At 37.0% G+C, this 24264-nt stretch overlaps 7 protein-coding genes across 7 annotated transcripts; 4 read left to right on the plus strand and 3 right to left on the minus strand.

Moving 5' to 3' along the window:
• Positions 1-629: 629 nt before the first annotated feature.
• RHIMIDRAFT_287525 (Cullin-domain-containing protein) lies at positions 630-3198 on the plus strand (the record flags this gene model as incomplete). The annotated part of the gene is made up of 6 exons (XM_023613483.1): positions 630-778; positions 839-941; positions 1013-1640; positions 1689-2366; positions 2418-2515; positions 2563-3198. The coding sequence occupies 6 exons, from the start codon at positions 630-632 to the stop codon at positions 3196-3198; spliced, it is 2292 nt and encodes a 763-aa protein (XP_023466790.1).
• A 138-nt stretch (positions 3199-3336) lies between these two features.
• On the plus strand, positions 3337-9211 carry RHIMIDRAFT_128376 (Serine/threonine-protein kinase). Its single transcript, XM_023605507.1, has 8 exons — positions 3337-3579; positions 3630-4767; positions 4820-4900; positions 4956-5336; positions 5386-7740; positions 7793-8620; positions 8685-8837; positions 8887-9211. The coding sequence occupies exons 1-8, from the start codon at positions 3475-3477 to the stop codon at positions 9162-9164; spliced, it is 5319 nt and encodes a 1772-aa protein (XP_023466791.1). The 5' UTR covers positions 3337-3474; the 3' UTR covers positions 9165-9211.
• A 606-nt stretch (positions 9212-9817) lies between these two features.
• Positions 9818-10808, plus strand: RHIMIDRAFT_202104 (25S rRNA (adenine645-N1)-methyltransferase; the record flags this gene model as incomplete). The annotated part of the gene is made up of 5 exons (XM_023606592.1): positions 9818-9952; positions 10006-10218; positions 10279-10385; positions 10453-10549; positions 10605-10808. Coding segments are annotated over 5 exons (756 nt in total), but the record flags the coding sequence as incomplete, so codon positions are not given.
• Positions 10385-11760, minus strand: RHIMIDRAFT_281306 (uncharacterized protein). The gene is made up of 6 exons (XM_023612985.1): positions 11697-11760; positions 11547-11647; positions 11377-11491; positions 11077-11322; positions 10606-11026; positions 10385-10550 (listed from the first exon to the last, which is right to left on the minus strand). Exons 1-5 carry the CDS (start codon positions 11746-11748, stop codon positions 10836-10838), a joined length of 705 nt encoding a protein of 234 aa, XP_023466793.1. The 5' UTR covers positions 11749-11760; the 3' UTR covers positions 10385-10550; positions 10606-10835.
• A 3810-nt stretch (positions 11761-15570) lies between these two features.
• RHIMIDRAFT_281314 (uncharacterized protein) lies at positions 15571-16826 on the plus strand. The gene is made up of 2 exons (XM_023612986.1): positions 15571-16293; positions 16340-16826. Exons 1-2 carry the CDS (start codon positions 15903-15905, stop codon positions 16489-16491), a joined length of 543 nt encoding a protein of 180 aa, XP_023466794.1. The 5' UTR covers positions 15571-15902; the 3' UTR covers positions 16492-16826.
• A 12-nt stretch (positions 16827-16838) lies between these two features.
• RHIMIDRAFT_281322 (uncharacterized protein) lies at positions 16839-19118 on the minus strand. The gene is made up of 10 exons (XM_023612987.1): positions 18944-19118; positions 18815-18892; positions 18651-18769; positions 18460-18595; positions 18179-18408; positions 17641-18127; positions 17483-17588; positions 17300-17427; positions 17167-17240; positions 16839-17117 (listed from the first exon to the last, which is right to left on the minus strand). The coding sequence occupies exons 1-10, from the start codon at positions 19058-19060 to the stop codon at positions 16964-16966; spliced, it is 1629 nt and encodes a 542-aa protein (XP_023466795.1). The 5' UTR covers positions 19061-19118; the 3' UTR covers positions 16839-16963.
• Positions 19119-19233: 115 nt separating this feature from the next.
• On the minus strand, positions 19234-21503 carry RHIMIDRAFT_291635 (p53-like transcription factor). The gene is made up of 4 exons (XM_023613829.1): positions 21228-21503; positions 21004-21084; positions 20715-20942; positions 19234-20652 (listed from the first exon to the last, which is right to left on the minus strand). The coding sequence occupies exons 1-4, from the start codon at positions 21398-21400 to the stop codon at positions 19500-19502; spliced, it is 1635 nt and encodes a 544-aa protein (XP_023466796.1). The 5' UTR covers positions 21401-21503; the 3' UTR covers positions 19234-19499.
• Between the last annotated feature and the right edge of the window lie 2761 nt (positions 21504-24264).

The raw sequence follows: 24264 nt of genomic DNA on the forward strand, positions 1-24264 counted from the left end.
ATTATGAAAGCTCTCTCATACTATCTAAATTCGTAGCAGTACTCCAACAAAATAGACGCTACATACACGTACCTGAAATAATCTGGCAGTGACCAAGTATATATACAAAAATGAGCCCTCTCTCTTTATCAGTACCTTCTAGAATGCATCTATTTGTACTTCACCAATTATCAAGTGATTTAAGTACACAATCAACTTTTGCTTTAAAGTGTCCTTTTAAGAATGCCAATATTTGAATAAAGCGAAAGACTACGAGCCTTACTTCTTGACCACAAACTCAAGACTATTTCTTGAAAGGCAGGAGACGACTACCGTAAAGTTATTATATTATCTCTTAAAAACAGGGACAGCTTTCTTTTTGCCATAGACCTCACATTATCATCTTTTAATTCATGGCAGTGGCGTGCGATACTGATTGAATTCAAGAGTTTTTCAGAAAGCCGCAACTTGGCTTTGAGCCACCTATTCTCTCACGATGCTTTCAGAATGATCAATTACTCATCTAAGAAATAACAGGGCGCTTTTGAGTTTGGTGATGAATGTGACTTGTTACACTTGAAATGTAATTAATGCGTGGTTAAAAAGGAAAGGAGAAATGGAACTTTTTTTATTATACTTTCTTTATTCTAATGTTCACTACTTCAGACAGCAAGACTAAAAGACTATGCTTACAGAGGAAGCCTATCAACTTTGAGGAACATTTCTCACAGTTGATTGACATGCTTAACGGCATTTATTCATTTTCTCAGAAACAACCTGAAATTAAGGGAATGACGATGTATCAGTAAATATATTCTTTAATATGTATTAATTATACTTTATTCAACTTCATCATTAGAATCGTCTATGACCTCTGTGTAGCTTCTCCAAGGTCTTTCTCTGACAAGGTGTTCTCTGGAATAGCAGAATATATTGATGCACATACAGTTAATCAGTGCAGAGTAAAAAACAATAAAAAAAAAGGGTCTGCTTTTGTACAATTTGTCTTATCTCTCTTTTTTTTTTATTGCAGTTCATACTATCTCACGATGATGTCGTTACAGCATATGCAAATACATTCGAACGATTCGCTCTAGCTGCAGAATATATGTCTAGAGGATGCTGTTACCTGGATCGTATCCACAGCACTAGTCAACTCAATCGAGGTGGAAAATACAAAAAGCAAAACGTGGAGGCTGTTGCTTTATTACTCTGGAAGAACAATGTACTGTTTACGATCAGAGACAAGTTTCAAAATAAGCTGTTCTATCAAGTATTTGAATGGATTCGACAGGATAGAAACGGGATTGAGGCGCCTCATAATATCATCAAGTCAGTCGTTACATCACTTGTGCAGGTAAACGCATTTACAGATCAACCACTACAACTCTATATCGAGGAATTTGAGCGACCCTATCTTGTTCACACAAAACGATACTATGCAGCTGAGGCTGCTAGAGAAATCGCAACAGGAAGCATCAGTCATTTTATGAAACAAGCTAATCATCGTCTTCAGCAAGAGATTATACGAAACAACCAGTACTGTCATTCAACTTCCCATGGAAGGATTGTAAGAGAATTTGAAGCACAGTACATCATGGCTTATCAAGATCGTATTGTCGATGAGTTTGAAGACATGTTGAAAGATGAAAGATTTGAAGGTTTATATTGTAAATGAGATAGTGAAAAAGGCTGACATGATTCATTAGATTGTACCTTGGCCTATAAGCTCTTGAGCCGTATACCGGATGGTTTGAAGTCAGTGTTAGAGATTTATGAAAATTACATTACAAAGTTAGGCAAGGAATTGCTCTCACAGTTAGGATCAAGCACAGTAAAGAACCCTAAATCTTATGTCGATCAGCTACTTGTATTACATAAAAAGTATTATCAAGTCAATCAACAAGTGTTTGAATCACAGCCTCTATTTACAGCCGCAACAGATAAAGCATTCAGAGTGATCGTGAATGACTCATCCTTTTCAAGTGGGCCAGAAACACTTGCACGTTATTGTGATATGATGTTAAAGAGAAATACTGCGAAAAAGGAGATGGGTGTAGCTGGTCAGCGAAAGAGATTGAAGAAAGATGTTGAGGATGATCAAGAGGATCAAGAGGAGCGCGTCATGAAGATGATTACTCTATTTAAATACGTGGATGATAAAGATGTATTTCAAAAGTTTTACTCTAGAATGTTGGCTAAGCGTTTAATTTATAATGCTTCATCATCTGAAGAACTGGAAATCAACATGATTAATCGATTGAAAGAGATATGTGGCGTGGAATACACCAGTAAACTGAACAAGATGTTTACAGATATATCCCTAAGCAGTGATTTGAACAGCAAGTTTAAGGCTTACTTAAAGGAAAATAAGTTCCAGGCTCAAGGTATGATATATATATGGCAAATAAGAGGATATATGATTTATAAAAGACTAGGTACTGTGGAAGCACTTGTATTGACAGCTGGTGCATGGCCACTCAATCAAAAGGAAGACACGACGACTGCTACAAATAAGCTACTGATTCCTTCAAGTGTAAGGATAAAAAAAAGTTGATTATAACCAAACTAACATGACGATAGCTTGAAAACAACATTACATGGTTTGAAAACTTTTACAACAGCCACTATAGTGGCAGAAAGTTGCTCTGGCAATGGAATCTGACAAGAGGTGAAGTACGTGTGAATCATTGTGATAAGAATTATGAACTTCAAGTGAGCCTGTATCAGATGGTCTTGCTTTTACTCTTTAATGAACATAAATGTATGACATTGAAGGATATCATGAACCGTTCTGGATTGAACCTTGGAGATACCATGCGTAGTTTACGACCACTCATCGAAATACGGCTACTCGATGCAGTGGATGGATTGGATGAGGATAGTGAAATCAAAGTGAATACCTCATTTACAAACAAAAGAACGAAAATAAAGCTTAGTACTACAGCTACGCAACAACAGAATGATAATCAACAAGAAAGTCAAGCAGCCAGGAAATCAGTAGAGGAAGATCGAAGAATGTATATACAAGCTGCTATTGTCCGCATCATGAAGTCGAGACAAACACTGACACATGTACAACTTATACAAGAAATCCTAGATCAATCCAGCTTTAGGTTTTCTCCTTCAGTCTCTTTGATCAAAAAATGCATTGAACAACTTTTAGAGAAGCAATTTATTGCCAGGCAAGATAGAGATTGCTATGTATATGTTGCGTAGTCCAAACTCCGAATATGACTTTTAAAATGACATTCACACCTTTTCAACCATTACATTGTCTTTCTTTCTTTTCCTTCCCCTTTCCTCTACTTGACTCGCCCTGTTAACTTTTTTTCTTATATAAACACATCTATTCCCCCTTCTCTCTCCACAATTTGTTAGATAGCATAAAAAAGAAATGGAATAAAATCAACCTCTAGAAAAGGGCCACTTTTTTATATATATTTTATTCCAAGAACAAAAAAGACACACACAGACACATACACATATTTTATAATGAACCTTGAAGAACTTAAAGAAATTCAAACAAATGAAATCGAAGCTTTAAAGGCTATTTTTATGGAAGACTACCAAGAAGTTGTCAACAAGACAGCTTGGAAGGTATATTGACTCCTTTTTTTTTTTAAAAACGATTCTGACTCTATCCAAAGGTTGCTCACACAGATCCTGAATTCATATTACATTTGCGTCCATTAGGCGTCGAGGGAGACGAGGCTCATGTCACAGTTGATCTCAAGGTACGATTTCCTCGATCTTATCCCAACAAACCACCTGAACTACACCTTATCAATCCTCGAGGTTTATCACCACCTTTACTTCAACAACTATCAACTTCACTTCAAAAAGCAGCACAGGAACTATTAGGTCAAGAGATGATGTATGATCTAAGCGACCATGTTCGTGCATTTTTAGCTAATCACAACATGCCTCCATCAGCTACGTCAAAACTCACATTGCATGAGCAAATGATTATCAGAAATGAACAAGACTTGAAGGTCGAAAAGGAACGTGAGCTAGAAGAACTCGACAGAATCAGAAAAGAACGTGAGGCTGAGTTACGCGTTCAGTCAGATATGATGAATGAAAAAATTCAGCAAGATATCGAAAGAAAGAGAGAACATGCTCGTGCAGCGATGGAGCAACGACAACAAAGACTTGTTGGATTTACTGATACTGCAGAGGATGATTTTCACCTGGATATGCAAGATATCAACCCTGGATTTGAGTCAAGTGGGGATATTAAATTCATCACATTCGAAAACATGATCAATGTGCCTATCGACAAGGAAGAGAAAGATGTTATCTCAAAGACTATATCCTTCCACACAGTCGCATTAGGTCCTTGCCTAGGAAAAGGTGTTGTTGGGGAAACCTTTACGGCGCAGCCTGTTAATTATAAACTTATGGGAGCGAATAGTACTTCTGAAGATGTGGATAACTTGTTACTACCAGCTTTACTGGCAGTCAAAAGAGTAGATATATCCGGATCATATTATACAACGCAGGCTGGAAAAAGAAAGCTACAGGATATTGAAAGAGAATTAGATCGATTAAGGACAATTAGACATCCTCATATTGTAAATATTTATGATGCTCGATTGGATCGTAGTGAGATGGATAGAAACTCGTGGATCTTGCATATTTTAATGGAATATGAACAAGGAGGAAGCTTATATGATTTGTTAAAGAAATGCGGTGGTGGGTTAAGATTAACAATCGTTCGCAAGTACATGAAACAGCTATTATGGGCCTTAAATCACATACATTTGAGCGGATTCGTTTGCAAAGGTAAAAAAAAAGGAGGGAGGGGAAAAAGGCTTAAACTAACAATTATATATAGAAATTCGTTCCAATACTATATTCTGTAGCAGTAATCAATCTGTCAAATTAGCCGACATCAGTTATAACAAAAGGTTACATGGTATTGTATTTTGATATTTCCTTGATGAAATAGTATGGCTGACTTGCTCCTATAGATTTAAACAAGTCCAATTCTTTAGTCGAACACTCTGAAGATACATCAAGTTCAGAATTAGCCATCTCTTGGCTTTCTCCTGAAGTACGAGAAAGACCTGGAGTCTATGGTCGAAAGAACGATATTTGGTGTCTTGGCGTCGTTTTTATCGAAATGATTTGGGGAGTGGAAGTGACAAAAGAATTTGGTGACTTTGACGCGTTCATGCGCACAGCTTCTACTGAGATACCTGCTGCTGCCAACATTTTTGCAAGAAGAATATTAGAACCAGATCCAAAAAAGAGACCAACCGCTATTGACCTAATGAATGATCCATTCTTTGCAGGTGATACAGACTCTGTAATTTCAGAACAAGTTGCAGAGCCTGTTATTACAGGAAATGGTAAGATGAAATGTATCACGAAAATCAACTGTTACTGACTTTATACAAGTTGCACCGCATATTCATTCTAGTAAAAGTAATATCAGAGGTAGGGCTCCTCTGATGACAATGGCATCCGAGCCCATCATGCTGCCTCCTCCAGTCAATGCACTTGCTCCTCAGCAACTTTACGAACCATCCAACTATGTCGGTGCAAGGAATAGCGCGTCAAATATATCAAATGATATTGCAGCTTTGAATTTCACAACATCACGTTATAAGACCGATTTTGAAGAGATTGAGTTTTTAGGAAAAGGCGGGTTTGGTGAAGTCATCAAAGTGCGAAATCGTTTAGATGGTAGACTGTATGCGATCAAGAAGATTCGATTAGATCCAAAGGATAGCGAAGATTTGAAAAAGATATTAAGAGAAGTCCATTCACTATCCAGTCTTCACCATCAATATGTGGTACGATATTTTGCTACTTGGTTTGAGGACGAAGATGGATCAAATCTTAAAGGAAGTGCTAGTGACAGTGAAGGTTTTTCAGATGAAGATGATTTAGAAGAATCAGAATATGATGAAGAAGATGGTGACGTTAGCGCTTATAAACAATTTGACGACTTTTTGTCAATTGATAAGCATAGATCAAAGAGTAAAAGCAGGAGCTATTCGGCTATCCGCTTTGATGATGATACAAGCACGAGTGCGAGCAGTGAAAGTGATATTGATTTCGTTTCAGAGGACGATGACGATGACGGTTCGGATTTCATATCCTTTGCACCAGACAGTACAGATAATAACACAGCCACTGCTGGAGAGAGCACGAGCAGTTCAGTTACTCCGACTACAAACAAAGCCAAAGTGACTTTAATGAAAAGGGTTGTAGACAATACAAGGAAAAGAAGCAAGGAAGACAAAAGCTCAGATAGTCAGAGGCAGCACCAACGCACTAGAGTTCTGTATATTCAAATGGAATACTGTGAAAAGAAGACCCTGCGTGATGTTATTGATGAAGGTATTGATGAGCAAGAGGCTTGGAGGCTTTTTAGACAGGTATTAGAAGGCCTAGTTCATATACACTCCCAAGGAATGATTCATCGCGATCTAAAACCTGCCAACATTTTCTTGGACTCCAATAATGATGTTAAAATTGGTGACTTTGGACTGGCTACTTCAAATCAGACACTGGCAGATGGACAGATTTTCTCTCGTACTGCAAGTCAAGTTAGACTGTTTAATCAGCCTGGAGAGAATAGCAATATATCCACAAGTTATACTGGCTACTCTACTTCAAGTCAGCACAACTTGGAAGAAAGCATGACCACTGGTGTTGGTACCACCTTTTATGTGTCTCCTGAAGTTATGCCAAATCCAGCAACTGGCACAACATCTGGTATGCGATACAATCAAAAAGTAGACATGTTCTCGCTTGGCGTCATCTTTTTTGAAATGTGCTATCAATTCTCTACAGGAATGCAACGCGCTGTTGTACTAAACGAACTCCGTAATGGTAAATTCCCAGAAGATTTCCCTACAAGCTACATCAATCAAAAGAGAATCATTACCATGCTATTGTCCCCTCAACCCAAGGACCGTCCAAATAGTTTTGAATTGCTACGAAGTGATCTTTTGCCACCCAAACTTGAGGATGAATATATCAAAGAATGTGTACGAACAATAGCTAACCCCAACACACCATACTACGACAAGCTGATGTCTGCCATGTTTTCACAATCAGCAGATAGATTGAAAGATCTTACCTATGATTATCAAACAAGCATGGAAATACCTTTTGATCAGTATAGTCATATATTCTTTGATCGAATTAGGGAACAAATGACAAAGATATTCCGACGACATGGCGCCATTGATATATCTGCTCCTTTACTTATTCCAAAAAATAACTTGTACGAGTGGAACTGGAAGAACCCAGTCTATCTCATGGACTCACGAGGCTCTTTAAACCAACTTCCCTATGATCAAACAGTGCCCTTTGCACGATTTGTCTCACGCCAAAAGGGATTCCCAGAGTTGAAGCGGTTTACCTTTGACAGGGTGTATCGAGAAAACCAGAGCGGCGGTCAACCTGAAGCTGTTCTTGAAGCTGATTTTGATATTGTTCATCGAGAGACTGCAGCTCCCATGGTCCCAGATGCAGAAGTACTTAAGGTGGTAGAGGAAGTATTAGAAGAATTACCGCCTTATAAAAATGGAGGATTCTATTTTATGGTGAATCATACTAATATTGCTGATCTCATATTAGACAGCTGTCGTGTTCCTCCAGACATCCGTAAAGGAGTGCTCGTGGCATTATCCAGTTTGGGAAGAGCTCCCTCTTTTGCTGCTGTGAGAAACGTGTTGAAGCTAAAGTTTCACTTGCAACGAAGTGCATTAGATGAACTTTCCTCTTTTAATATTCATGGTAAGAGCAAAGTAATTGAAAAGGGGGCAAGATGCCTAATACTCATCTATAGGTGATTTGGAGACAGTTGCGAGAAAGGTTGAAGCTTTATTAAGTGGCAGCCATAAAGCCATGTTTAGAGAGAACGTTGGTGCATTAAGAACTCTACTTAACGTAAGCAAGTATATTGGAATCCATCACAAGATTGTCTTTCATCCCTTGCTGGTTTACAACAATCACTTTTACAAAGGTGGTATGGTATTTGAAGCAGTTACGGATACGATTGATTCGAAGCGTAAGGATGTGTTGGCAGTAGGCGGCAGATACGATTTCCTCATTCAGCATTTTGCTCACCCCAATGCCACTGCAAACCGTAAGCTTCGTGCTGTGGGGGTCAATATTGCTGTCCAAAAACTCATCAGACATTTGGACATGCATCAATCTGAACAAGTCAAACATTTGATGAAGACAAAGAATGAAAAAATGCGAAGCTTTGGTTTATGGGCTCCTAAACGGTGCGATGTGTATGTTGCAAGTTTTGGTAAAGTTTTGTTGCAAGAAAGGCTGGACCTTGTTCACGAACTTTGGAGCCATGGTATTCGAGCTCAATTCCAATATGACGATGAAGAGCAAAACAATCTTTCACCAGAAGATCTTGTGTCTCTCTGTAAGAAAGCATGTATCAACTGGGTTGTGATTGTAAAGCATAAGAACTCAGAGAGTAATAAGGGAGAAACGACTGTGAAAGTAAAGGATGTTTTGAGACGAACAGAAACCGAAGTTAGCAAAACAGATTTATGCCAATGGCTCACAGCAGAAATAAACGAACAGATAAGAGTTGATTCTATAGCAAGAGCTAGAAACAAACACGAGCTAAAGTCAAAGGATGCTTCGGATTCTGGTAAGTAAAGTATAAGCATGATTTTTTACTTTACTAAACTATCTTTCTCTTTTTTTTTTACCAGTACGCAATGATCCATTCTCATTAGAATTATCTAAAGGCGAAGGCATGGAACAAAAGAAGATGGCGTTCGATGTGAATATAGTGTTTAGCGAAAGTCGAGGCAAAGAACGTACAAAGATCAAGCACAAGCATAAAACTGCAATTACTGACAAAGGTAAACAACACAACAATGACTAATACATATCTAATACCATTTCCATTAGCCATTCATCGAATTTCACCTATTATTGAAGACTTGAAGAAAGATGTACAAGTAGTCGCATTTGATCTACCAAAAGACGTTGTACGATATATGGTTGGATATAACTTTTGGCAGGATGACGACTATAAAAAACTATTAGAACATATAAATGTAAATCAACAAGATACCCTCTCGAAAGTAAGACAAGCTGTTCAAAAATTAATCAATGCCAAACACAAGTGCGTATGGCTTTATTCACATAAAGATGACTTTGCTTTGCTTTGCTGTTTGTCTCAATAATAATAAAATAAATTGTAAATTTTTAAACCCACACGCTCATAAGCCCCCATATGCAGCTACCCTTTTTTCTGTAATTTTTTTTTTTTTTTTGTTTCTTTACTATGCAGCCATTGTTCGAAGCCTCAGGTTGGGCGCTTCCAAAGAAGATCGCACCACAAGACGTAAAAAAAGCCAATAAAAAGAAAACCAATGAGGAACAATCAAAAGAAGTAAAGGCTACAAAAGAAGCTGATCAACTCCAGGCTCAACTTTCAACTTTGACATCGTCAAAAAAGAAGACAAAAAACAACAAAAAGAGAGCATTAGAAGAGGAAGGAAACAGAGCTGAAAAACCAAATCAGAAAAAGATCAAGCATGACAACAGTAAAAAAGTTGAACAAAAGAATGAAAAAAAGGAAAAGATAGAAAATAAACCAGTAAAGAAAGAAAAGCTTCAACAAAAGAAGAAGTTACAAGAGGTACACTATTTTTTAGTAAGAAAGTAGAATTATTAACATCTTTATTCTTAATAGCTATTAGCTAAAACGAACAAAACAAAGCCTGAACAAACAAAGCCTGCTCAGGATAATAAAAAGACATTGAAAACAGCACCTCAGGAGAAGCAAAAGACACCACAGACACCAGTCAATAACAAAATAGACTTGGATGCCGGCCTTACTCCCTTACAGCGTAAAATGAAAGAAAAGTTGTCGGGAGCCAGATTCCGTTGGTTGAATGAACAGCTGTATACTACTCCTGGTGACAAATCATTCAAGTTATTCCAAGAAAAACCCGAATTATTTGATGAGGTAAAGGATTCACACCGGATATTATTATGTATGGCGTATTAAAAGATCAATAGTACCATGAAGGCTTCCGTCATCAAGTTGAATCATGGCCAGTTAACCCCGTAGATGTGATTATTGATCAACTTAGGCGCCTTCCTAAGAGCACTGTCATTGCTGACCTCGGCTGTGGCGATGCGATGATTGCTCAGACTTTGAAGAAGCACAAGGTATTAAGTTTTGATTTAATAGCAAAGAATGATTTTGTCACCGCATGTGATATATCCAAGGTAAGCTGTGATGAAATAGAGGCTATAGAATCTTCATTCTGAATATATATTGAACTATAGTTACCACTTGAAGCAAATTCAGTAGATGTCGCAGTGTTTTCATTATCTCTGATGGGTACAAACTATATCGACTTCTTGAAAGAGGCACATCGTGTTTTGAAAGTTGGGTAAGAAAAAAGCGAACCATCATCTTGTGTGTATATAATTGACCAATTCTATCATCTTTCAATTTAGTGGTGAATTGAAGATAGCAGAGGTTGTGAGTAGATTTAGTGATGTTGATGCATTCATCACTCTTTTGGAGGAGCTTGGCTTTGATTTTATGGATAAGGTAAGGATTAAGTTGGTTGTTAATGAGAGATCATATGAATGAATTGTATTCTTAGGATGACGACAATAAAATGTTCATCATGTTATACTTTACAAAGCAACCAAACTATGAAGAAGAGGTAGAGGATGAAGTATTAGCTGGATTAAGCAAAACACAAAAGAGAGCACTCAAGAAAGGCGCAGGATTAACCACACCTAAAGTCAAGCTCCAGAAAAAGGCACAAAAACTATTAAAACCGTGCTTATACAAGAAGCGATAATAAATCATTTTAATATTTTACAATAGATCACATACGTCTTCTTTCTCCTTTTTGAGTTTTCTTCTTTTCCTTGTCTAATGTCTTTTCTTTTTTCTGTTTTTCCAAGTTTTGTCTATTACGTTCCCTCTCTTTCTCATGTGCTTGCTTCATCTGTTCTCGCCTTATTCGTTCCTTTTCCTTGATCATTTCAGCATTGCGGTTCTCAACAAGTAAAGGATCTTTTTTCTTATTCATGAGCTATATGTAAATAATGATCCCAGTTACTTACCTATAGCCGCGCTGTTCTGATGATGACTTCCTTTGCCCTTACGACGCTCCTTTTGTTGATTGTCACCATCTTCCTTTTTCTTTTCCTTTTCTTTTTCACCTTCTTCTTCAGATATATATCCATATTCCCTCATCAGCAGTTCACGAGCTTCTTTTTCTTCCTTTGTTAGTTGCTTTTGTAACGTACGCTGTGCTTCTCGTTCTTGTTTCTCTTGCTCAACTTTACGTCTTCTTTCCTCTTCTCGGACTATTTAACATGCTAAGATACAGGTCTTTCCTCTGTTTCATATGCTTTATTTACCTTTTGCTTCTTCCAAAAGCTTAGATCGCTTTTCTTCCTCTTCTTTTTCGCGCTTTTTTATTAAGCTCTTCCATTCATCTAATAGTGTATCGATCAAGTTTTCTGTTGATTTTTCCTAATTTAAAGCATATTCAGATCACCGATTCAATAACCCTTTTTTTTTTTTTTACAGTGGCTTCTGCTAAGAATCCTGTAATAACTTCACGCTTTTCATCGTCTTCGATTGAATCATCCTGAATAATGCCAGCAATATATTCTGAGATGTCATCGTCTATTTCAATCAATATCAGTAAAAGTTTAGTTTTCCTTTGAAGAGGTACCTTTCAATTCGATCTTTGCAAGCTCTTCTGTTACTTGCTCTAATAGGCTCATTTGTGAAATAATAAAAAAAAGGACTGTGACTGATCTCGCTTCTAAAACTAAGCTCTCACATAATTAGAAGTCAAAATTGTGTTGTTTTCTTTTTATTTGTCAATACTTTATAAAGTATCCATGTTAACTGAAAATGTATCAACTAAAGAACGTGGCTCGTATCAACCTCACGAATAAAGAAAGCACTGGGATAATTATTATCTTGGAAAAGCAGGGCATTCATATGATAACATTGCAAACATAGTCGATATGCCAAAGTCAACAGTACAAAGCACAGTTGATAGAATTAAAAAAAGACTAGATCGCCTCTACCAACCAAAGCCAAGTTGATGCCACGTCATATCAGCACAGCTCACAAAATGTAATTGGTTATGTAAAGATCAATCTCCCCTTTTGCCACGGATCTATCTCTCTTTGTTCATAAATGAGTACAAAGAGCCTCATTCCATCTACTTGTATTATCCGAATTAAATATTTTATTCTACAATATCACAGGAAACGCAATCCCAAGAGTTCTGTTCAAATAATTTTACAAGACTAGAGTGTGAACGGTGAATTATTTAAATGTAATAAGTTCGATGAAGAACGGAGAGCGGCAAAGCTTTGTAGCTATATCCGAATGCATTGGGACAGCGCTGAAAGAGTAAAACACAGTTATCCCAAAAGTATTATCGCCAACAAGTTAACGGATATCCTTCATAAATTGGATAAGCATGTCAGTGATAAATGTAGTATAGAATATTGATGACCTGTGACATTGTAGAGGCAATTGACAAGAACAAACGAGTGATGGTGACTGAAGAGCCATGATAGAAAAAAGCAAAGATTAGCCAAGATATTTTGGATGATATTATCGATGGAGTCGCTTTTAGTGACGATAAATAGTTGTAATAAAGTCATGTTTTTATTTTACTCCAATGCGTAGTCTTTACAGTGAGAATGAAAGTAAAAGAACCAATTAGAGTAAGCTAGTAATCATCCGCACCTTTACAGTAGGCCACGTCCTACCGAAACACAACCTACAGCCAGTTCCAAGCTCTCCTCTACGGGAAATCAGAACAAGTTTCAACATATATCCTCTTATCGACCATTCAGTCCGTTCACTGATGAACATTGATCTCAGCTGTACGCAGCCTTCACGCTGTCCGATCAAGATTCGAGTTCCAAAGTCGTCTCTTTGCTGTTTAAACAATTTGTCCTGTATATTATTGTCATATAGCAACGTCTAGTTCTAATATTAAGATAAACGACTGTAATCAGTATGAATAAAACATAAATCATCATTTTTATATAAAAGAATATACTTCTTTTAAAGATGATCTTCATCACAATAGAAGCTTTTATTACCATTACCTACGGTGCATGTCGCCTATAACCTGCTCAAGCCTTTTTAGAAATGCCCTTTTTCGGGCGCAGCTGTTTGTCAACGCGTATTTTGCTAATAACTAAGATTTCACTGACTTGGCTGTTATAACGCAACAAAACTTTTGGCATGCTATCACCCAACTCATTATGGGCCAAAATATTACAAGCAAGGTCTATATTTCCAACAGTGCTGCCCTTGGTTCTCGGATTTTAAACCAGAGCTTCCGTCAACCGTGCTTTCCTTTAAAGACAACCCTATAAAGGGTTACAATGACACTTTATCTGCTGCTTGTGCTGTTTTTACCATCGCCTATTTGAACCACATTGTAGAAAGCTTTCCTTCAAAAGTTTTATATTACTTGATTGCCAGGTTTGTTATCATTAATCCTGTGAGTTTTTAGTTATATATTTATATGCTTAGCAGTGACATCGATATTCATTACGTATATAATTAGGATAAGCTCAAAAGACTTCTGTACAAGTTGGCTGACGACTTTTGTTGGGAAATTTTGACAAATGGAAAACCCAAGTAGTCTATCCAGAATATAGCACAAATGCTTCTTTTATGTATTGGAATACAAATTAGGCTTTCAATACAGGCTAATGTCAAGAGCCTTGCCACTTTTCCTGCAAACTTTGTGCCTGCTTTGGCTGTTATGATATCTGAACTTGAAAAGCTTTGCAATGACCACAAAGGCAATAAAACAAAAATGCCCAGACGTTTTTCGCTAATACCTACACCTTCTATACATTGGTAGTATATTGCTATAAATACAAAGACATTGGAGACTATGCCGAAACACAAGGGCAATGGCACTTACGAAATAAAGCGTAAACTTGTATTATCCAATTTTTAACTTTAAGGAATTTGGTTACGAAAGCTTGGACGAAGTTCTTACAAAGTGAAAATAAGTTTGCCTGCTGAATTCAAACAGATGGCTTTGGCGCATGTTTCACATTTGCAGGAAAGGCAAAAGTCGCAAAAGCGACAATACAACTGAATTTAGAAGGCTTTTGTGATTAAGAAATACAGGAGTATTTTCAGTCCTGTGCTGTTGATCCTGGAAGAACACATATATTTACAGCTACAATACAGCATGAAGAGGGTAATCTAGAAACAAGAAGATACTGTATTTTTATTAATTATTGACGTTAATTTTATAAAATATTGTCGTAAAATAAAAAAAAATATTTTCGTAAAAAGACGACAAAGAAAAATACGTTTGAATAAAGCGACATCATGTCAAAAGAGATAGAGAGATAATGAGTATATGTAGAAAAAGAGAGAAAAAGTATGTTAGTATTAGAGCACACATCCTAATATTAGTTTTACTTACCACCAAGGTGCATTATGGGGAGGGTAGCGATAACTACCCAGGATTGCTTAAACAAAACAAAAAAAGGAACGGAGGACAGAGAGAAATGCATATATGACACATACTCTCATTCATATACCTCGCTTATTCCGTTTTTACAATGAACGGTCAGCGCCATTTCTTTTTTATTATTACCAGGGCAGACAAAGGTCAAATGCAGAAATGGTCGACGTACGATTAACGGAGGAAAAAAAATACAATAAAACAAAGCAGAATCAAAAGCAGCGCAAGAAAATAATCAAATGTAATTATGGCAATAGTGTTATTATTTAAAGGTTATTGACAATGATATAATTAGGCCATCTGTTCAAAAGGAACAAGTAATTCTGAAATATAAGTTTCAATATCCTAATTCGATTCCTTTGGTTGTTTTTAGTGACAGTATGAAAAGCAAAGGCACTGTCGCTGGGATATTTCAGAAGGAGCTCCTTCAGAGATCAAGGCAGTTCAAGAATGTCCTTGTTGGCATAAATGAGTTCCGAACATCGAAGGTATTCTTATGAAATCAGAGTGATAACGTCAACGTTATTTAATGAAAGCTTTGGTTCATCATCTATTTAGGTATGCAACAGCTGTAAGTAGAAGCGACTGGAGCAGAAGAAGCTCTCAAATGGAAACACACCCTATAGTATACTAGATTGCAAATTCTACAATATATTATGAAACAGAGATACAAATGCAAGCAGAAACATGCTGTATATCTTCTGGGGCATTTGGAGTGGTGAAGAATGACCTTCGTTTTTCACAAGAGAAGTCGCGTAGAGAACACGGTTCCCTTCAATAGGGTTTAGACATTTACATGTAGATGTTTTGTTCAAATTCAGTATAAAATACTAAATCTAGGTTGATAAGACTGTATTATTAGAAAGAATAAACTCTTTTTTCTCCTCTTTATTTACACACACATACTGATAGCATCTTTTTTGGTTTATTGTTGATGTCCCCTCAGTAGTCTCCAGTGTTTACACTTTCTTTTTATGCTTCAGTGGAATACCAAACTAGGAAACTTATCGTCGTAGTTTAAAATGCCTTTTATTATCCAATGAAATAGCATCGGATAACCAATTGACATTGTTTTGCACATCCTTAATTTCTTTTGTGGAGCTCGTTCACTCTTGTTAGGGAAAAAAAAAACTGTTGTAATATATACAAATTATGGCAAAAAGGAACGAAAAGGACATGTAAGTAGGAATGTTTTTGAAGAGAGAGTTGATGTGTGATCTAAAAAACTGTAATATTAAAAAGTGATAATGACCTCGCAGAAAGATTTAACAAAGTCTTTGCCACTCAAGCTATCGCAGCACGAAACGACTATCAAATACCAACCAACTTGGACGAAAAGGATATTGCACAAGAGGTAAGAATGATTCTTGGGAAAAAAAAAATTAATCAAAAGGGGAAAAGATTGAGAAAATGCTGTATGAGACTGATGACGAAGAGGATGCGATTGATGATTATATCTATGGTGTCCTCACTCAATCTGAACCACAATCACAACAAGGGCCCATACAGCAAAAGATGAAGCAGATTGAGGATATACTTCTGGGTCCAGACAATCTCATTGGATCGGATGAGAGCGATGCCTTGATAAAAAAAGCCATAGAAGAAAATAGACTAGATGAAAAATACCAGCAATTTACAGCCAAACGAGATACAGAGTTACAAGAAAGACTAAAGAATATTCAGAATTATGTCCCTTCAAGTAGTACGTCGTGTAGTGCAGCTATTGGTGATAAACCAGTTGGACCTGTTCCCAAAGCTATCTCAACTGAAGACTTGTATGATGAAACAGATGATTGGTGCTGTAAGTAATCTATGACAAACAAGAGAAATATAAACACATTCATTAGGTGTATGCAATGAGGATGCTACTATAGAATGTGAAGGATGTGAAGATGACAACAAGTACTGTACCGAGTGCTTCTTTCAAACACATCGTAGTGAATTTGCAGACTATGAAGCAACTAGGCATAAAAGCAAAAAATACCAAAAGAGAGCATAAAGAGGCAATTGAACACGTTTTGACTATTAAAGTAATAAAAGCAATCGTCGTCCTCTAGTGTTTCACGTCAAGATATCCTAACATGATGGGGGTGAAAGAGCATCCAGACAAAAAAATATATATAGTTACATCAGTGTAACCTGTTGACTATGCTGTAAAGCTACTTGCTTGATCTCCCGCTCGGAATAACGACCGATCACGACTTTTCTAAAGTTGCCAGGCATAAATTTATGCAAACTGTATTTGTTGCGTAATGACCACAGTCATATTGCTTTGAATAAAAAAAAAAACGATGTGAAAATAAGCTCTGTATCACTTGATAACCATCCTCCAAGCAAAAAAAATAGCGCACTTTTTAAAAGTTACACCTATTACTTGTCCAGAAAAAAGAGCCTAAATGGAAATAATACCCTATTTCCAATACAGTGTAACAGTAATACGAAAGAAGGGGCCAACATAGTCTACAGATGGGTTAAAGGAAGTGACTATTTACAAATTCTTTTAATTCTTTAATAAAACTAGGCGGCAGCATAACAGAGGCAGGATAGCGCTCTGCATGATGTTGCATGTCATGTAAGCAATCTAGAAACAGGTAAACAGAGCCTAGATCAGTCGTTTGATTGACTCTATAATATATGAGTAAGCATAAAAAAAAGTTAAAAAACACTGGATTACCTATTACTATTATCACCATAGCTACCATCACCATGCTTACCATCATGCTGGGATAATGTAAAAATACTACTCAGCTATTGGATAAATAAGTTACAAAAAAAAAAAATCAAAAGCGTGTAACTAAAGGTAATACCATCGATTTCACCTGACGCATTTGTACACGATCTGAAAATAGAGCTGCGGTAATAAAGCAAGCTGCGACCGCTCCATGACTGTTCAACAGGATAGCCGGGAACCATGTTTCCTGCGATTCGTTTGATCCTATTATAGACGAAATAATGTGAGTAAAAAAAAAACTTTAGAAAAGGGGGTTTACCTTGACGTGATTGAAACCAGTTTTGCAAGTCTCTTTGTGACTCATGTTGTCGATGATCTATCGACGGGTATATTATCCAGTTGATATAGTTCAGAGTATCATCCAACTTTTTTTACAAACATTAGTCTTTTATGTTGTTCATAAATATTCATTATTACCTCTCTAGTCCAAGGGGCATCTTTATCATGAATAAAATGAACAAGATCATGGATACAATGCCATAGGAATTGGATAAAACAGGTTGATAAACACCAGGCCATCGTGCGTCTTTGAGGGATCCCTTGCGCAGGACCACTGTAAATATGGTCTAATAATAAATCATGCACATGTCGAACTACCTTTGCTGGATAAATGCCCTCAGAAAACGCGCTATTTAACTGCTGATAAAGTTCTATTCCTAAGCATGGGTAAAGATACTGCGCTAATCGAGAGACTCGCCAGTCATGAAATAATTCAACGTATTCTGACAGTTTGAGAGCCAGTTTGTTTGAGAGACAAGTAGATCGACTTGAAAGATGCACGAGTTCTTTCTTCAATAATGCTTCGCTTAATGCATTTGGATCTATATACTGAGATGATTGCGTAAATGATTCTATTAACTGTAGTATTTCCATATCTAAAAAGTCATCTACTTGCAAGAGCAGCCTACTCCCCAGAAGGGATTAGACGACAGTGTTTTCCTACTAGTTTTCTTACCTAATTTTCAGCTCATCAGGCCAATGTTGATAATGACCTCTCAAAGCCGATGATTCTTTGCATAAATGTTGTATGAACCGTTCAGATAGCCGTATCTCTTTATGAAAATGAGCTGAATCCGGCTCTTCATCACTTAATGCATGCTGAACAATCTGTTCTATCACTATTGAACAATCCTTGTCGTGAGCGAGTGCTATACAATAATCTGTGAAACGAGCCACGGTTTCTGCCTACAGTATACAATTAGACCTGGTTCATTTCTATTTTATGCAACCACATACACTGATCTGACGTCCTTTGGATACTATCAGATCCATTACTTGACCCATGAGGCTATCTTTGTCATTTGTATTGAATTCATCTGTTTGACTGACGAGTATCAAACGGCGCAGACGAATGATACACCATAGCGCTGATCTACACACAGGATGTCGGTGAACGCAAGCATTTAATGATTTTATATAATAATTACTTTTCTAATGTTGGTAATGATGTTGAATCTATATCTTCTAGGTTCAATTTGCTATATTCCATCAAGCACGTAAGCAATAAATTCGCCATTGAGGTTGAATAACCAATATAAGGATGTGTCTAAAGAATGAGCTCAAGTTTATAAACAATGCTGTATCTAGTTACAGATGCTAAAGTCAACAGTGAGCCTATAGCCGGATATCGTTTTGCACATTCTATAGCAGTAGGGATCTGCTTCAATTCCTAAAGTGTGTTATTTTCAATCAAACAACGTGAACAATTCCGCCATGTTACTTGCGAAAGCTGAAACATAAAATCCTTTAGAAACTCTATATTGTCCATTACAGAGTCCAATCGTCTCTCAGGAGCCGTTTCCAGCACCTGCCTGAAACGAGCCCAATTGAGGACCATGGAGAGAAAGTGAATAAAATATGTCGTGACTGATAAAGTGTGTAACTTTTAAAGAAGCCACACACACACACACACACACACATACCGATTGGAAATGTGAAACTCTGCTTTATGCATACACAAGCTCCATTGTGTCTTACTAGTGTTACAATCACGTCAAAAAGACAGGTAGTATTAAGTATAATATTTATATATAAGCTCAATTATAAACATAAAAAAGAAGGGTGAATTGTCAAGATAAAACAATATATAATAAAATAAACAAAAAGCGTGGTTGAATATAAAGAAGAATAAAAAAGGGGGATGAGGGGAAGTTCTTTTTTTTTAGGTTGCATGGGCTGAAAATTACATATAACTTACAATATAAAGGGAGGAAAACAATTATAGGTATGAAGGGACCATATGTAGAAAGTTATTTTGCAGAAAGTATTTATACAAGCTATGACGCATGCTGCTGGTGAGTAAACTTTCTAGGTGGGCCATAAGGTGTTGAAGGAGCTGAAGTATTAGAGTAGGACTGTGATGATGGAGGTTGAGAAAAGTATGAATTATGCTGTTCATATGGGGATTGAATGTGACCTGCTGAGTTCATGCGTCCGCGGGCCCAGTCAGCATGATCGATAGGCATCATGCCTTGAGGTGGTTGCTGTTGTTGCTGTTGCTGTTGTTGTGGCAGTTTATTGTCATCTGGTAATCCAGTAGGTGGAGCTCCATTATTAAATTCGCCCTGGTAGAGATCAGGGGAGGATGTTTCAGACGAAGAAGGGTCTGAGGTCATACTTGGGACCATGTAAGGCCCCTGTTGTGGTCCAGGTCCACTAGTGGGTGTAGGTGGCGTAGAGTTCATCATCATGCCAGATGGAAGAGAACCGTTCATAGGGTTGAAAGGAGGATAACCGGGGTATGCCGAGTAAGGATAAGGTGAGCCATATTCAGAGCCCATGACGGCAGGAGGTGTCATAGGGGGTCTAGGGAAAGGTGCACTAAATCTGTCGTCTTGAGGTGGAGGAGGTGCCATGACCATGCTGTTTTCATATCGTTCATGGTTGTCAGAGTAATGACCAGGGCTACGGCCGCGAACGACCAATGGAGCAGATTGGCAAGAGGCCACCTTCACACGCTGGTTGCCATCAATCTCTGCATAAAGGTCAACGAGACAGACATAGTATTGTTGTGCAGCACGTCGCTTGCCGTTGTTAGCAGTTGCTGTCTTGAATTGAATACGTTCGAATGTAACAATGCTTTGATTAGCTCCAACTGAACTCATGTTCAAATTACCGCCAGGCATGATAGGTTTGGGGGATGGTGTGGTTTGTGGACCTTTATCACGTTTAGGTGTGTGCTGGACAAGTTCGATCTTCTTATCGCTATTGGATACACGAGCAGAGATACACATTGAAAAGTGAAGGACAGGATGGAATTGACCATCATGTTGTACATAACATTGTGTGTCTTGGTCAGCATAGTAATGATTCAATCCATGAATGGAAAACGCGCCACTGACTTGGAAATAATTTCTGCGGTAGCAAGTCCAGTCATTATCAGCTAAAAAGAAACCCCGATCCATCTTTGCTTGAATTCGAACGGTTAGTCTAGACGGGGAAAAAATAAAGTTAGAACAGTTGCAAAGTTTTCCTTTTTATAGTGTTCTTACAATGTGGTTCTGTCTGCAGCATACAAGTTATCAAAAGGTTTTGTAGAGCTAAAGAAGGGACCAAGTTCAGCAGAAAAAAGTTCACTTCTTCCTCTTTTACGCGCAAGCACAGGATGAGCATATGGGGCAGGATGGAAAGAGGAAGGGCCGTAGGCGGGGTGTGGTTTCTTTGCTGTGGGAGAATGAGGACCAGGACGAGGCGTGCTGGGTTGAGAAAGGGCCATCATGCTAAATGGCAACACTAAATGTTAGGAGAAATAAAACATAAGCCAGCCAAATAAAAAGTTACCTAGGTAATCGTGGATCAGATTCAGACTTTGCATGAGGCAAAAAGCTTGTTGGAGGAGGAGGGGGAGGAGGTTGATGATGTCTATAATAAACTTTTTAGTATTCCGCTCATCAAGAACTAATTTTATAAAAAAAAAAAAAAAAAAGGAAAAAAATGCAGATTGATGTTGCTCAAGCAAAAAGTAAAAAAAAATGACAGAATTAACAAATTTAGTTTTTACTTACACAGGAGGATGCATAGAGCCTTGAGAGTAAGTTTGAGAATAGTGATGGTCCATTGAAGGCATTGATGAATATTGAGAAGGTTGATGGTGAGTTACAGGACTTTCAGCCATTATTGGATGATGTAAATTAGCTTGGGACATTTGCCAATCTTTTGAGTCGTGCGCAGAATTCATTTAATATATAAAAAAGGGGAATAAGGGAAACTGATGACTTCTTTTGCTCTAAAAGATATCAAATCAAAAGAGAGAAAAGAAAGAGAGGGAAAAGAAAGAAAATAAAAAAGGGCGTAAACCTTATAAAAGATCTAGGATCTCTTTTTAAAAAATAACGGTCGGAACATGAAATAAACGACAATAAAGTTGAGGGACAGAATAGATATGAGCGATTTACTGGTCTGTTGGTCTGCCTGCCTGCCTCGTTCGTTATCACTCGCTCTCACACAATATAGTTTATTACGAAAAAAAATCATCATATTCAAACTTCGCCAATTTCGTTTTTTTTTTTCTTGCATTAAAATTTAAAATCAGAATATGAAGAATAAAGTGGGGATCGACAATAGTGAAACAGTCCATTTTTTTACTATTTCAACTTGACGGACGTGCGCTCTATAAAGATGTATCTAGTGCATGAACACCAAATAGGGTCTGGTCGTACTAGGTCATACTTAGATAATATAACCCCCTTTGACCCCTTTTATAAGCTCCTTTATAGTTGCCACGTTGCTTCCATTCAACTTTATCATTGTCATAATCGGTTGCTATGTAATCTGTAATGTTTTTTTTTTTTTCTCACAAGATAGAACAAAACAGAGTGTATAATGTTATAATTACCATTTTTGGTTCTCCGAATATTTTTCCAAAGGTCACACTAAGGAATAGGGACTATCTTTTACCATTGATTGGTTAAGGATGATTCAGTTACTATATTGCTATACGTTCTAAGTGGCTATGTATCAATGATATCTTTATTAAATGTTATTTTTAACTTTTTAACTTTTTTATTTCTTATTCTTTAAAATGGAATAGTTTAAAGCCTAATCTTAAAAAAGAAAATCACAGCAAAAAAAATTTTTTTACCTTGTCTATTTTGTAAACTTGAAGTCCAAATGAGGGAACAAGTTATTTAAAAAGTTAATTTGCGCGGTGATTTTGGTTACTACTCCGAGTACAAATTCTCCTGAACGACGAGGGGGGAGAGAAAATTTAAATGCAGTAATAACGCGCGTGCATAATAATAGAATCAACTTTACATGTGATAAATAATTTACCCACTTTCGATGTGAAAATATAGCTTTGATTTACAATTAATTCTCCTTTAGCGCCAACATCATAAGACTTGTTTTTTCGTCTTTCTATATTTTGTATAAATTAACATATAAAGATGATCCTAGCAACAATGATTGCTTTTTAAGGCAAAATAAAGTACCATTAACAAACAAATCCCACATTCGTATTACCTAGTTACACCGTCAAAGGTTCCATTTATCCATTATTCATGGTTAAACAAGCACGCCGAGACCACCTCTTTAGCCCAATAATCTTGGTCTTTTACGTGAAGGCCTCTTTTGTGTACTACTTTGGACATTTTAGATGCGCAAGAAATGCACTCACTTTCCATACGTCGATCAATTCCTATTTACATATTTTCTGGATGCATTTTATGTGCATACCTCCGCTTTATCGACTGATTTCTTTTTTATAAAAATAAAAATAAGGTTGCTAGGGTAAATCACATTCATCCCCATCGAATATTGTTGCGATTCTCACTTTCCTTTTCATTCCATTTCAATTCATTTATCATAAAGATCGTATTTGCGTTACCTTTTTTTTTTTTTAGCCTTGTATCTCTGTCTTGTCACAAGCATTTATGTTATCATATGCGCCCACTTTTTTTTTTTTTTTACTGTAATCGCCGCCGCAGGTGGCTGCACACTCTTTTCTTAATCAGATAGCGCCTAGGTTCTACAAAGCATCGTATTGTGTAATATATGTTTTCAGTTACCTAATATTCAACCTAACCCTTTCGTAGAACACGCTAAGCTGTACTAAGGACACTAATCCCTTGAAAAACGTGGGGGAGCAGCAATATGTTATTTTTTGACATAAGTTTGTACTCTCATAATGTTTACACTAAAGACTAACCCTAGATCAGCCACTACATACTATACTAAGCTGGTTGTACACAAAGTGGTTAAATAAACTCCACACTAATCTGTAGGAATCTGCTAGTCAGATACCCCAAACATACTACATCATTGTAAACCCATTCCGTCATTCCCATTGCAGGAGAAGGGCATGAAACAGAAAAAGGAACGCACCCAGAAAGAGAAAGAAAGCCAGATGCAAGCCATCAATACAGTTTATTATTCGATGCGGTGCCAAAAGTAGCAAAAACAAGCTTACGTTAAGTCATTGTTTTTTGTTTTGTTATCATATGGCGACTAAAACGTGCAAAATAAAGCAACAGCGGCAATGTATCGTCATCAAAGAATTGCACACATCTGTTCCGGGTATTTTCCTTATGGTTGGTATTAACCCTTTATCTACTTTTGATTTCCCAAACAAAAGATTTCGAAAAAAAAAAAAAAAAGCTAGATCTGTGGATAGCAATATTCGCTCTAACTGTTTGTCCTGCTTGGTTACAAAGAAATTACTTTTTTCTCTCTTTTCATCTTTAACTTTATTTCTATATACGCGAGTTGAGTTTGATAAATGGTTCTCATCAATTATTAGATGATAATGCATGTTATCGTTTGCTTCTGTCTACCTTTTAAAAAATTAAGATTCTTTTTTCTTCTCTTTGATAGATCCTGCTGACTCAGACAATTGGCGTTCTATCTCACAGATCAGTGTTGGTACCACAATCAATGATAATCATTGCTAATTGTAGCCCAAGACTACTTGATAAGCTATATTTCTAACACAAAGACTGTATTTTTTATTATTATTGACGTTAATTTTATAAAATATTGTCGTAAAATAAAAAAAAATATTTTCGTAAAAAGACGACAAAGAAAAATACGTTTGAATAAAGCGAC

Source organism: Rhizopus microsporus (assembly GCF_002708625.1).
Source record: "Rhizopus microsporus ATCC 52813 unplaced genomic scaffold scaffold_7, whole genome shotgun sequence".
NCBI classification, from domain to species: Eukaryota; Fungi; Mucoromycota; class Mucoromycetes; order Mucorales; family Rhizopodaceae; genus Rhizopus; species Rhizopus microsporus.